Genomic DNA, 15,288 nt, shown 5'->3' with positions numbered 1-15,288 from the left:
CCAAGATGGCCACCATGTAATCCTACATCGTCATACTGTATAATAGACAACTACTCACCCAAGATGGCCACCACCTCATCATCTTGGATGACCTCCAGGGATCCTGACACCACAAAACAGAGGCTGTCCACGCTCTCCCCGGCATGGTAGATGAGGTCGCCAGGGGCACAGTGGATAGTCTGGAACTCCATGGCCAGGGCACGCAGGCACCCGTCACTGGCCAACCTGAACGCAGGGTGTTCTTTGAAGACTTTCCTGTTCAGGTGGACGCAGATATCTGCCCTCATGTCCTTAGGGCATATCTGCAATACCTGGGATGGGGAGAGGAGAGGGAGAGAGGGATAAGAGTTAAATAGCCTAATTGTATCACCTTCCAAACTCATGGTCTTTGGTGAACCAGTAGTTTCTGACTGGCAGCCATGATAGCGTTTAGATATATTACTTTAAAATCTTTATTGTGAAATATTCTAAGGGTGTCGCAACAAGGCAACCAACCAAAAACAGATTGCTAATACTTATAATAATAGCAACAAAATGAAATCTTAGCTAGGCTTTTAATCTTGTATTGAGTGATAATGCACTTAAAATTACATTTTTTTTCTTACCAAGATAAATGATTTTTACCACATTGACAGATCACTTGTCTTATTTTAACCTAAAAGACTTGATACAAGGTGGAATAAGATAAAACACTATTAAAATGATCGTACTCCACTTCTATCAAGCCAATGCGGTAAGATCATTTATCTTGATAAGAAAAAAGTAATTTTAAGAGCATTATAACTCAATACAAGATTTTTTTAAATCGAGCTAAGATTATATTTTTTGCAGTGCATCAACAACAACCACCATCATCATACAGTAATGGTGTACATTGGGCAAAAGTACAAGTTAGAGGGGCACAGAAAATACAACAGTACATCAGTGTTAAAATTTTGTTATTTTAAATCTTCTTTTTCTGTCTTAAAAAAGAGGAAGTATAAGTGTATAGACTAACCCCAACAATGTTTTAAGCTTAGTGGTATGGGTTACAGTTAGTTAAGTATGTGAACAGAGCATACTAAGAATCACCCACAGTGGTTCTTAACCTGGGTTCGATCGAACCCCAGGGGTTCGGTGAGTCAGTCTCAGGGGTTCGGCGGAGGTCAAGACACACATCCGACTCATATGATTCGTGATGACACGCCCCGCTTGGCCATCATTGGCTGCAGGTGATCACGCTACATCGCTTGGCCTATCTGTGCTGCAGGGAATTTGGTGCGCTCAGTAGTCGACTTGTGACTGTCGTGATGGTACGTCTTGTGATTTCTTTCTTAATATTTTAATCCCTTCATACTTATTACTATGTCGAGCAAAAAAAGAAAGTGGTCGGACGAATATGTACAATATGGATTCACATGTATAACGGAACGTGATGGGAGTCAGCGTCCTAACTGCATGATTTGCAATGCCAAGTTGAGCAATTCTAGTCTAGCACCGGCAAAACTAAGAGAACACTTCCTTAAGCTGCATGGAGATGGAAAATACAAGAACACAACGCTCGCTGAATTCAAGGTGAAGATAGCCAGATTCGATGAAAAGGCTACTCTGCCTGTTCTCGGCTTTGTACCCATCAACAAACCGATCCTCACAGCATCGTACGAAGTTGCTTACCTGATCGCAAAGCAGGGCAAACCACACACCATTGGTGAAACACTCATAAAACCAGCTGTGTTGAAGATGGCGAATATCATGCTGGGAAAAGAGGCTGAAGTTAAGTTATCCCAAATTCCTCTTTCAAATGACACCATCAGCGACAGAATAGAGGACATGAGCAAAGACATCTTGGCTCAAGTAGTTGCAGATCTGATTTCAAGCCCGGCACAATTCAGCCTTCAACTCGACGAGACCACAGACGTTTCCAATCTAAGCCAGCTTGCTGTATTCGTGCGCTATGTGAAAGACGACGTGATAAAGGAAGATTTTTAATTTTGTAAGCCTCTTACAACAACAACTAAGGCAGCCGATGTGAAGAAACTTGTGGATGACTTCTTCAAAGACAACAATCTTTCGTGGGATATGGTTTCTGCAGTTTGTTCGGACGGAGCTCCAGTCATGCTGGGAAGAAAGTCTGGTTTTGGTGCGCTAGTGAAAGCCGATGCACCACACATCATTGTTACGCATTGTATTCTGCACAGGCATGCATTGGCAACAAAAACCTTGTCTCCAAAACTGGCAGAAGTATTAAAAATTGTAGTGGAATGCGTGAACTATGTGCGAACTAGTGCTCTGAGGCACCGCATCTTCAGTGAGCTGTGTAAAGAAATGGGCTCTGAATTCGAGGTACTTCTGTACCATTCTAACGTTCGGTGGTTATCCCGGGGACAGGTGCTGAATCGTGTTTTTGCCGTGCGTGTGGAATTAGCCCTGTTTTTGCAAGAGCACCAACATTGTCATGCATATTGCTTCAAAAATTCTGAGTTCATTCTCATTTTAGCGTACATGGCTGATATCTTCGCAGCTCTCAATCATCTCAATCAATAGATGCAGGGCGGTGGAGTCAACATCATCGAAGCGGAGGAAAACCTGAAGGCTTTTCAAAAAAGGCTACCGTTATGGAAACGACGAACAGAGAACGATAACTTCGCAAACTTTCCCCTGCTGGACGACTGTGTAAGTAAGATCGAAGATGTATCTGGAATCGGAGACATTTCTGTACCCGCGGAACTGAAGCAAGCAATTGCCACGCACTTAGATGAGCTTGCAAAGTCTCTCGACGGATACTTCCCTACAAGAGAGTCATATCCAGCATGGGTGAGACAGCCGTTCACGTTTAGTGTTGAGACAACAGATGTCAATGATGAATACCTCGATTGAAATTCAGCAGAGCCAGGTTCAACAGCAACTCTTCAGAACAACAACGCTTTCAACGTTTTGGTGTCAACAAATGGTAACGTACCCTGTTATTGCTAAGAAAGCTCTGGAGATTTTCATACCGTTTGTTACAACATATCTTTGCGAGCAATCCTTTTCGAGGATGCTGGACATAAAAACGAAGAAAAGGAACAGACTTTGTTGCGAAAATGACATGAGAGTGGCACTTGCCAAGGTGAAGCCGCGCATTTCTGAACTGGTCTCTGAAAGGCAACAGCAGAAGTCACACTGATTTGCAGTAAATATTCATTATTATGTTTTTGTTTTTGTGTGAAAATCATGTTTTGAGGATTTTGTTCTTTGAACACACGGTGTTGATGTTGATGCACGGTTCATTTTGTGCACCAGTAAAATATATACCTATGTTTTGAATTTGAAAAAATCATATTTTATTTTTCCAATTAAGAAGGGTTCGGTGAATGCGCATATGAAACTGGTGGGGTTCAGTACCTCCAACAAGGTTAAGAACCACTGACCCAGAACTACCACTCAAACCAGCCTCCTCTCTACAGGCCTGGCTGGGATACTGTTGTTGTCACAGCAACAGCCACAGTTAAACACCTGGGAGGCTGAGGTGAGTCCATGTGTGATAGCAGAGAATCCTTAAAGGATTTTACCCTCCTTCGCTCATCCATTCTCTCTACGCTGTGGGAGAAATGTGCCTGGAAGCTTACATAGTGTTGCTTTCTACTGTCACTGAGGCAATCCCAAAGCATACAGCATAGGAATGTGCCCAAACACTGTACTGAACTGCACATACTCACCTCAGCTATCAGGCAGCCCCAAAAGGACAACACACTGTATTTTACATTTTTATTTAACTAGGCAAGTCAGTTAAGAACAAATTCTTATTTACAATGACGGCCTACCCCGGCCAAACCTGGATGACGCTGGGTCAAATGTTTCACTTATTAGACACATTTCTTACATTGATTTCCTCACAGTTTTTTCTGTAAACTGCTCATAATTGGTTTAAAACCATTTCACATTCAGGCATTTAATTAATTGGAAACAAATTTCACATTGGTTCAAAATACCACCAGTTTGCTAATCAGCCCATAACAGGGTAAAGTCACTTGTCATAAATTTACACCAGCTGACATGACTAATTATAATAATCAGTTAATATGACAGTTACAGAGCATTATCCATTAACTCAACACCAACACTCAACACCCTCCCCCACACTCCCACCCCAAGTGGACTGGTCAAGCACATAGAAACACAGAGCCAAAATCACCACAATACAAAGGGGCCAGCTAGCTGCGGAAGCTACCATGCAGGAGAACCAACCAACCAACGCGGGTGGGGGGGACAGCATGCAAGCCAAGGTAATGAATGTCAGGCTTACAGTTTGAGATACCTTTTCAGTATCTATGCCCCGGGACATGGACCAGGTGGAGGCGATGTAATCCATGACCCTCTCGCTCAGCCCCTTGGGCACCTGGTAGAGCTTGAGGAAGTCACGGACGCTGTTCAGCATCTCGTGGTAACGGTTGGTGTTGGCGTACATCTGCTGGAAGATGGTGGTGACGTTACCGAAGATGGTGGCGTAAAGAAGGGCTGTGAAAAAAGAAAGACGAGGAGGGTGAAACATTGAGAACATTTAGAGAAAATTACCTAGCAATCCAAAATAGGTTGTGTGAAAGTTCCCAGATCATTCGTTAGGTCACGGCAAATGTTCTCATAACACAAAAACTGTCAATTTTGTATAAAACATTCACCTGACCACAGTAGAATTCCACATGACAGTTGAGTCACGGTATTCTCGTTTTATGCGTGCTGGACATGCTTTGGTAGTACCCAATTTGATAACAACCATCAGGTCATAATGGCCTGGTACTTATGGCTCTATTGTCCCTCTAACCACTCTAACATCAAAGAAAATGCCATTGAAAATCACATCAAACACGTATCCAAACAGTAGGCCTATCCTACTTTTAAAACTCACCTCACTGTGACCAATCTGAAGAAAGAAGTTCAACAGCAGGTTGAAACAGTGTAAACCATGGTTGTTGTGGATGTTTCAACGCCTAACACAACAAAAAGGACAGTGCTTTCTAATGTGATGATTCATTCAAAACACTCATATGCATATTATAGTTTATGCATAGGTTTATGAGCCCAAGCCCGATAAAAAAAAACTATTAAAATGATTGTGCCATTATACAGTGCATAGCCTACCGCATATTACGCATTGCAGAAAAACATAAACTAAACTGATTTAAGATGTATTTGGTAAATAATTGGTCTAGCCTTTGAGTGGACTGTATTATTATGCATACTGGATGGACTGGTTACCTTATGCTACGCTCCAAAATGTCAATCCATGGGTCTGGGAGACAACGTATAGCCCAAGGCGATGCTCTTGGTTAATTGATTGTGCATGGCGGCTTACAGTTATCCTACAATTAGTGCATTTGATTTTGAATAGCCTAGTAATAGGAACATTTTTATATTTTCATAATTCATTGGGTGACACATTACTGTACCTTAACCTAGTCAGAATATCTCACCACCATGTGTTTCCAGCTCCTCCGCTCTGTCCTGTATTCCTTTCTTGAGCGGGCAGACGGGCTGTCAACAGTTTTAGTGAAATGTTTCGTTGCGAAAACCTGTTACTATCGATGTTCCCTAACATATTTCACATGGCCTCCATTCGCTATTCGACTGCATAAAGATGATATGTATGTCCCTGTTCCTGCCCATTTGATAATGGTCCATTCTAAATGGAAAGACAAGATTCAACTGAGAATAGTCCGATGGGTGAAAATATGATCAGTTGATGAGAGAACAGCTGTGGAGCCTGGGGTAAGGAACAGAGTGCAAGCTATTTTTCTACTTTCTCAAATCATCAATAGCCTATAGTTATACCATGCAGCCCTTGGCATGTCTTATATATGTTTTGACTTCTAAATGTTGTATCATTCACAACTAAAGTTGCCAAATAACTCTAAATCTAGCATATACCCGTTTTAAATGATCACGCTCCGGAATGGGAAAAATATCCTTTACATTTTATTCAGCTCAGTTCAATTATATTCTTATTAGTATGAAATTATATAGAATAATTGCATGGGACTTAATAATATATTGTCAGCTAAATTAACAAGCCTACAGCCTATGGTATGGAGCATAGCCAGATAACTAACAGTAGGCCAACTCATTCTGTTCTTCTGAAATACATTTTCTTCATATCATGTTTCTTTAAACCTGACTAAAATTAATAATGGATTTATTGTGATGGTATATATTACATTTATGTATTATACTTTTATTAAAATGTAGACGTTCCAAAAGGTGCGCATCAGCTGCTTGTATGCCTGGAGATGCTAAACGTGTTAATTAACGGTCAATTGCCTGAACCATGATACCAGTCTTTTGAAAGAACAATAACCAGACAAAATGTCATGACCGCCACAGCCCTACCTACAACACATTTAGCCTGTTATTTAATGGTTCCCAGAATGTTTCATTAGGTTGTGGGAACAGTCTGGTGACAACATTGTGGGGACATCACAAAAGATATGTTCCCAAAACACAAAAACTGTCTAGTTGTGTGGATGATTCTACAATGTTTCTTTGCTACTGGCGACAACAATGTCATACTATTTTTGACCAGACAGAATCAGATAGATGGGCTACAAATACAGAGGGGGCCTGTTTTTCTCACATGGATGCTTTCTCCGAAAATAATTAAACACAGAGACGAAAACATAAAATAATGAGTACATTTCTTGGGGAAGCCTGGCTTCCCTTTGCATCCATGAATACACTCCAGTGATTTGACCTTGTTTTGCCTGTCCTCAGGTACTTAAATATAACATTTTCTAAATGTTCTTGAAATTATGACCTAATATTACCACAACATGCTCAGCTGTAGCTCCTTAAAGCAGATTGGAATACATCCCCATTATGTCTATCTCCAGGTTTAAATGGCAATTCACATTTGAAGGTAATATAGAGACACATGGCATTTTCATTTCATTAATAGGACATTTGAACAGCATTTAAATATTGACAACCATATTGTTTATACTTCATATGTTGACAAAGTGCACATGTGGGGTTTGAACCTGCAATGTCTGGTTCCCAAGCCAGGTATTTTATCCTCATCGCCACCAAGCAACCCGTGAAATATCACGTTTGCATAAGTGTTCAGACCCTTTACTCCGTACTTTGTTGAAGCACCTTAGATTACAGCCTCAAGTCTTCTTGGGTAGGACGCTACAAGCTTGGCACACCTGTATTTGGGGAGTTTCTCCCATTCTTCTCTGCAGATCCTCTCAAGCTAAGTCAGGTTGGATGGGGAGCATCGCTGCACAGTTATTTTCAGGTCTCTCCAGAGATGTTCAAATTAGGTTCAAGTCCGGGCTATGGCTGGGCCACTCAAGGACATTCACAGACTTGTCCCGAATCCACTCCTGCTTTGTCTTGGCTGTGTGCTTAGGGTCGTTGTCCTGTTGGAAGGTGAACCTTCGCCCCAGTCTGAGGTCCGGAGTGCTCTGGAGCAGGTTTTCATCAAGGATCTCTCTGTACTTTGCACAGTTAATCTTTCCTTCGATCCTCACTACTCTCCCAGTCCCTGCCTCTGAAAAACATCCCCACAGTATGATGCTGCCACCACCATGCTTCACCATATGGACGCTGACAGGTTTGCTCCAGACGTGACACTTGGCATTCAGGCCAGTCTTTATTTCATCAGACCTGAGAATCTTGGTTTATCATGGTCTGAGAGTCTTTAGGTGCCTTTTGGTTTAACATAAGAATGACGACTCCACCAACATTAAGTTTGCCGACGACACAACAGTGTTAGGCATGATCACCTACAACGATGGGACAGCCTATAGGGAGTAGGTCAGAGACCTGGCAGTGTGGTGCCAGGCCAACAATCTCTACCTCAAGGTGAGCAAGACAAAGGAAATGATCGTGGACTACAGGAAAAGGAGGGCCGAATACGCCCCCATTCTCATCGACAGGGCTGTAGTACGGCGGGTTGAGAACTTCAAGTTCCTTAGTGTCCACATCACCAACATACTATCATGGTCCAAACACACCAAGACAGTCTTGACGAGGTCACGACAACGCCTTTTCCCCCTCGGGAAACTAAAAAGATTTGGCATGGGTCCTCAGATCCTCAAAAGGTTCTACAGCTGCAACATTGAGAGCATCCTGACTGGTTGCATCATTGCCTGGTACGGCAACTGCTCGGCCTCCGACCGCAAGGCACTACAGAGGGTAGTGCGTACGGCCTAGTACATCACTGGGGCTAAGCTGCCTGCCATCATATCTACATGTACATACTACCTCAATCAGCCCGACTAACCGGTGCCTGTATATGTCACGATCGTCGTACGAACTGGAAATATACTCAGACCAACGTGCAGCGTGATTTTGGTTCCACATGTTTAATAAAGGAAACTCACAAAAACAATAAACAGCAAACGAAACGTGAAGCTCAAGCAGTGCTCACAGGCAACTACACAGAAACAAGATCCCACAAAACACAATGGGGAAATGGCTGCCTAAATATGATCCCCAATCAGAGACAACGATAAACAGCTGCCTCTGATTGGGACCCATACCAGACCAACATAGAAATAAATGCACTAGATCACCCACCCTAGTCACACCCTGACCTAACCAAAATAGCAAATAAAAAGGCTCTCTATGGTCAGCGCGTGACAGTATATAGCCTCACTACTGTTATTTTTCACTGTCTTTTTACTGTTGTTTTTATTTCTTTACTTACCTATTGTTCACCTAATACCTTTTTTTTTGTGCATTTTTATAGCATTTCACTGTAAGGTCGACACCTGTTGTATTCGGCGCACGTGACAAATAAACTTTGATTTGATTTGATTATATTACCTGGAAACCTAATAAGAACTTTTGGGGAATGTTCTGTGGTGGTGGTTGCAGATGTTGTGCCTAACATTTTAGTGAATATTCCAAGGATGGGATTTTAGCTAATGTTCACGGTTTGTTGGGAAGAGTCCAGGAAAGTTAGCTTCACAGAGAAGAATATTACACATTTAAGGAGAAAAGCTTAAAGTTAACAGATGGCAGACTTCAGGAATTGATCCAGTATTACAACAGCAACGTGCTAAAATGTGTCAGCCTACGTCATTGTAAGTAGCTGAAATACATACTTTAAGTCAAGTTATCAAAGCTTGTTGATCTGTAAATGTATCAAAAGATCCACTGAAGGTTCAGACAGAGGTATCCTGCATCTTTGAGGTCAAACATAGAAAAGAAGAGTCAAGAACCAAAGTGACAAACATGCAGTTTGTGAGGAAGTGTTTATGCGGCTTTGGTGACAGGGTGGCAGTTTTGCTTGCGTGTGTGCATGTGTGCGTAGAGGAAACAGGAAACAGAGCTTTAGAGGTGGTGACAGAGACGCAGAGCTCTTCTGACCGTGCCTGTCTATCAGTATCATGGTCTATGTTGCATGACAAGCCTTTAGGTCACTACATGGATATCAAACGACTCAGTTTTACAACCTTTGGTAGTTCAACCTTTTCCTGCACAGTCTAAAGCGGCTGTACCAGGGACAGGCAAGATGTATTACTTCCTTCTTTGAGGGCTTACTTTTAAATTCAATCAGTGTTAGCTAACTATGAGGGATTGGCGCCAGTCTATGGACCGGAGGTTGAAAAACATTTAACTAAAAGGTCTCCAATCACTGTGGATGTCTTCAATAACTGGAATCAGTGATTCTACATGAATACATGTCTCCAGGTTTTTATTTTGGAGGGGGGGATATTGCGGAATTACAACACCTTATGTTTCAGCCTTTATAAATTAACCTGTGAATGTCATAAGCATGTTCCAGCATTTTGAATTTTTACAATAACCGATCATTCCCCTTTTAGCTTATAGATCACCACTAGAATATTTAATGTATCAACATTTAAGAATGCAGTAACGCTATTCTGCAGGATTTCAACAAATTAAATATTATTTGCTGAAAAATGCACAGATACTCATGACATCTGTAACGATCGTCGTATAGAGGAGAAGAAGACCAAGGTGCAGCGTGGTAAGTATTCATAATTCCTTTTAATGAATACGAATACTAGAACAAAACAACAAAAACGATAAACGAACAGTTCTGCAAGGTGACATACACTAAACAGAAAACAACCACCCACAAACACAGGTGGGAACAGGCTACCTAAGTATGATTCTCAATCAGAGACAACGATAGACAGCTGCCTCTGATTGAGAACCATACCAGGCCAAACACACAGAAATACAAAACAAGGACAACATAGAACACCAGACATAGATGCCCACCCAAACTCACGCCCTGACCAACCAAAATAGAGACATAAAACGGATCTCTACGGTCAGGGCGTGACAACATCTGTGTTTATTTATTAAGCATTATACAACAGGTGGGTCAAATCCTTAATGCTGATTGGTTAAAACCACCTTCCAGCCGGTGTCCATTCCACAAGTTACCACCGGCTAAATCTATGATGTTAAAATGCCTATTTACTCTGATCTGACAGTCCAGAGCTCTATTTTCATGTCATCTGACCAAAACACCAGTTCCAATCCAAGTGCCAATGCCGCTCAGTAAACTACAGGTGTTAACATTTGTTAGATGACGTGAAAATAGAGCTCTTTGGCCACGCACACCAGTGGTGGGTTTGGTGTCGAAATGAGAACGCATGAGCAGAATATAACCCCATAACTACTGTAAAATATGTTGGTGGATCTTTGATGTTATGGGGCTATTTTTACTTCCACTGGTCCTGGGGCCGGTGTTGACTTCAACGGAATCATGAACTTTACCCAGTACCAGGACATTTTTGCCAAAAACCTGGTTACCTCTGCCAGGAAGCTGAAACTTAGCTGCAAGTGGATCTTCCAGCAAGACAATAACCCCAAGCACACATCAAAATCCAGAAATAATTGGTTAATTGGCCATAAAAATCTACATCAGTCTCCGGACTTGAAACCCATTGAAGACCTGAGGTTTGAATTTAAGAGGGCAGTCGATAAGCGCAAAAGGAGGATCTGGAAGGATTCTGTATGGAGAATTGGTCTAAGATATCTCCCAACTCATAAAACATTTTAGAAAAAGGATCAGTGCCATTATCTTCGTAAGGGGTGTCAATAATTTGACCCCATCATTAAAAAATAAAATCACTTGTTAAACAAAATCTATTTCTGACCTATTATTATTATTTTAATTATTTATTTAATACAGTAATTTTTGCTCATCATCATCAAGGGTGACAATAATTTGGGACCCCACTCTAGCTCTACAGATTCATAATACAAAGAGTTTACTTTTTCGACAGGCTATTGTGCAGCTTTAGCAGAGAAGCCTTTCTGTGGGCTGTCAGAAAGACTATGGCGAACTAACAAGGTTTAACAAGACTGCTTAGGTTGATAGAACTGCATCTGATTGAAAAAAGGTCAGCTCTCTCTCTCTTACACACGTACAAACTTTCTATGCTTTAGATCCAATCTCTGCTTTCTGCAAAATAACAATAATCGTATGCCTTACTCATTGGTTCTACTACAAGGGCAAATGGAGGGTTTGGTCAGTTTCTGTGTAAAAATCTGTTTGAATTTCATGCTTATTCCTTTCGAAAGAAATAGGAATCCAAACCCTGTTTCTTCAGAGTAAAGTGTGAAGGGTGTCTCATTAATAAGGCTGTCATAAGAAGAGCTGCAGAAACATTTTCTTTACACCATGTAAATGAATGTAATGATTGCACAATGCACAATTGAGCTGATTTAACAGCTTATTATAGCTGTGGCAATTTTCTGGAAGATGATCGCTTTGAGACATTGATGCTCCTATTTTCCAAACCAAACACCACCTATAACATTCTGCAATGCCAACAGTATTTGACAAAGTAATCTATTTGGGGCCAGAGGGACCACAACAAAATTATCGCCTGAAATGGGTACCATGTTGAAATTGAGTTTCCCATCATTGTAGCAGGAGATAGCAGTTAACACAGTTTAAATTAAATTTCTCTCCCCACTTTAGAGTGCAGCTACACTGGTTTGTATTGATTTTACCTATCTGCCAAGTGTGTGTATTTGTGAATGTGTGCAAAAGCATCAGTTTCATTACAGGGCGTAGTGATAAAGTGTTGTCACTATGATCTATGACAGCAGACATAACTTATCTCCTGACAGAAACACAGTAGACTGGAGTGTATCTAAACACTGATGTATAGTATACTGCAGATATACAATCAAATAATTTTGCGTAATGATGTATAAAAAAATATATATACATTGTATAGGGGAGAGTGGGATAAGTTGTGCCAAAGGGGTAAGTTGAGCCACCCTTGTTTCTAGGAAACCATACACAAAATGTATATTTTGACCAAATATTTAGGAAGAGGTCATCATTTCATGGAGTCCATAAAAGAAGCAACCAGATGGAAAAAGTAAGGTCGAAATGATTTTCACCAAGTCAAATGAATTTATTGTTTGAGGTTTCATGATGCTTGTATCTAAACCAAAGTAGATAATTTAAAGATTGTTCTATGCTTCAGATAGGGTCTCTGTACGTTTCAACATGAGGTCCTAAACCTAGCAAGAAAGTGCATCCTTGTAGCTGTGTGTGCTAATATAGTCAAAATGTTTGCTTTGGGGGCCTCCCGAGTGGCGCAGCGGTCTAAGGCACTGCATCGCAGTGCTAGCTGCGTCACTACAGATCCTGGTTCGATCCCAGGCTGTTTCGCAGTTGGCCGTGACCGGGAGACCCATGAGGTGGCACACAATTGGCTCAGCGTCGTCCGGGTTAGGGGAGGGTTTGGCCGGCCCGGGTTGTCCTTGTCCCATCACGCTCTAGCGACTCCTATGGTGGGCCCGGGCGCAGTGCATGCTGACACGGTCGCCAGGTGTATGGTGTTTCCTTCAATACATTGGTGCGGCTGGTTTCTGGGTTAAGCGAGCAGTGTGTCAAGAAGCAGTGAGGCATGGCAGGGTCGTGTTTCGGAGAACGCATGGCTCTCGACCTTCGCCTCTCCCGAGTCCATACAGGAGTTGCAGCGATGGGACAAAACTAATTACCAGTTGGATATCACGAAATTGGGGAGAAAAAGGGATATATTTTTCTTTTTTTATTGTTGAGCCAATGGCAAGTTGAGCAAACTGAAGTGTCTTCTTCCCAGGAGTAATACAAGGCATTATTGCTGAAATATGAGGTAACCACAGTGCCTGGCCTATGTTTAAAGCGTACACAGTGTTTGTTAGGTGTAAAGCCTGTGTTAAAATATGCATGTGATGAATTATGTTTGGGAATAAAGATATGCATGGTTTAAAAAAAGTAGTGGTAATATTTAATTCAGTACAGAAATTTGTAGGTAGCTTAATTAACCCTGTCCCGCGGCTCAACTTACACCATACCCAGGGTAAGTTATGCCAAGACCCTACTTTTTTGGGGACAAGCTATGTTTTCAAAACTGTAATGTTTACATACATTCTGATTATTTCCAGGAATACACAACATCCGGAAATATATGGAGATATCTTTGTTAGAAAGAATGCAAAGAATGGCTCAACTTACCCCAATCCCCCCTACAGTGCTTGCGTTCACACACACACACACACACACACACACACACACACACACACACACACAAATGTGCCTAGAATGCAGTATGAAGAGGGTATTCATAGTCTTACCCAATGTAGCTTTCCAAAGCAAAACTGTTACTGTAAAATTGTGTCCATGCCATCCCTATCATTCATTGCACAAAGATGAAGTTGGCTCATATTGGTGCGATAAACCTTATTGTCAAACAAAGTGTTGAGCCATTCTTAGCGAAAAAGTCCCCACGGCAACTTTAAAAATCCTTTGTCCGTTAATTTGCTATAAAATAGTATTCTGACAAAGGATTTGATAAAATAGTATTCTGACAAGAGGATTTGAAGCAGGGCTCAATGGGACTTCCCTGCATAAATAAAGATAAAAAATGTCCTGCATGCTGTCTGCAATGGGAAGCATATGTGACAGAATATTATACCATTACGTTGTCACTGCTGCCTTTGAAGATGAAGATCAGATACTACACAGGTCCATGTGACTCCAGTGCTCCTCTCTAATGTAGACTATAGCTCTCTCTCCTCTCTACTGTAAACTAGAGCTCTCTCTCCTCTCTACTGTAGACTATAGCTCTCTCTCCTCTCTACTGTAGACTAGAGCTCTCTCTCTCCTCTCTACTGTAGACTAGAGCTCTCTCTCTCCTCTCTACTGTAGACTAGAGCTCTCTCTCCTCTCTACTGTAGACTAGAGCTCTCTCTCTCCTCTCTACTGTAGACTAGAGCTCTCTCTCTCCTCTCTACTGTAGACTAGAGCTATCTCTCCTCTCTACTGTAGACTAGAGCTATCTCTCCTCTCTACTGTAGACTAGAGCTCTCTCTCCTCTCTACTGTAGACTAGAGCTCTCTCTCTCCTCTCTACTGTAGACTAGAGCTCTCTCTCCTCTCTACTGTAGACTAGAGCTCTCTCTCTCCTCTACTGTAGACTAGAGCTCTCTCTCTCCTCTCTACTGTAGACTAGAGCTCTCTCTCCTCTCTACTGTAGACTAGAGCTTTCTCTCTCCTCTCTACTGTAGACTAGAGCTCTCTCTCCTCTCTACTGTAGACTAGAGCTCTCTCTCTCCTCTCTACTGTAGACTAGAGCTCTCTCTCCTCTCTACTGTAGACTAGAGCTCTCTCTCTCTCCTCTCTACTGTAGACTAGAGCGCTCTCTCTCTCCTCTCTACTGTAGACTAGAGCTCTCTCTCCTCTACTGTAGACTAGAGCTCTCTCTCTCTCCTCTCTACTGTAGACTAGAGCTCTCTCTCTCCTCTCTACTGTAGACTAGAGCTCTCTCTCTCTCCTCTCTACTGTAGACTAGAGCTCTCTCTCTCTCCTCTCTACTGTAGACTAGAGCTCTCTCTCCTCTCTACTGTAGACTCACTAACTTCTTAGTGGACAGATACAGATGTAGGATCTTCATTTGTCCCAGTTTGCTACGGCAGGATACATTTTTCGTAAGGGAAATTCAAGTCTGAAATTTCAAAGTGGAAATTACAAACCTCAAATAGTTTCTCCCTCCCGCTCTCTCTCTCTGGACAGGACGGAAGGTGACACCTGGAGCCATGTTGCTAGGGGTGCTTGGACAGGATGGAAGGTAACACCTGGAGCCATGTTACTAGGGGTGCTTGGACAGGATGGGAGGTAACACCTGGAGCCATGTTACTAGGGGTGCTTGGACAGGATGCAAGGTAACACCTGGAGCCATGCTACTAGGGGTGCTTGGACAGGATGGGAGGTAACACCTGGAGCCATGTTACTAGGGGTGCTTGGACAGGATAGAAGGTAACACCTGGAGCCATGTTACTAGGG

At 42.1% G+C, this 15,288-nt stretch overlaps 1 protein-coding gene across 2 annotated transcripts in view; it reads right to left on the bottom strand.

Moving 5' to 3' along the window:
- Positions 1-15,288, bottom strand: part of LOC139562564 (voltage-gated delayed rectifier potassium channel KCNH1-like) — a 96,405-nt gene that overhangs the window by 51,574 nt on the left and 29,543 nt on the right. For both annotated transcript variants that reach the window (XM_071380335.1, XM_071380337.1), the window contains exons 10-11: positions 4,265-4,476; positions 59-311 (exon numbers count right to left, since the gene is read on the bottom strand). In XM_071380335.1, the coding sequence (XP_071236436.1) occupies positions 59-311; positions 4,265-4,476 (465 nt within the window). The remainder of the gene's footprint in view (positions 1-58; positions 312-4,264; positions 4,477-15,288) is intronic.

Source organism: Salvelinus alpinus, chromosome 32, assembly GCF_045679555.1.
Source record: "Salvelinus alpinus chromosome 32, SLU_Salpinus.1, whole genome shotgun sequence".
NCBI lineage: Eukaryota > Metazoa > Chordata > Actinopteri > Salmoniformes > Salmonidae > Salvelinus > Salvelinus alpinus.
Note: the sequence above shows the minus strand (reverse complement) of the source record. Positions and strands in the feature narration are given on the sequence as shown.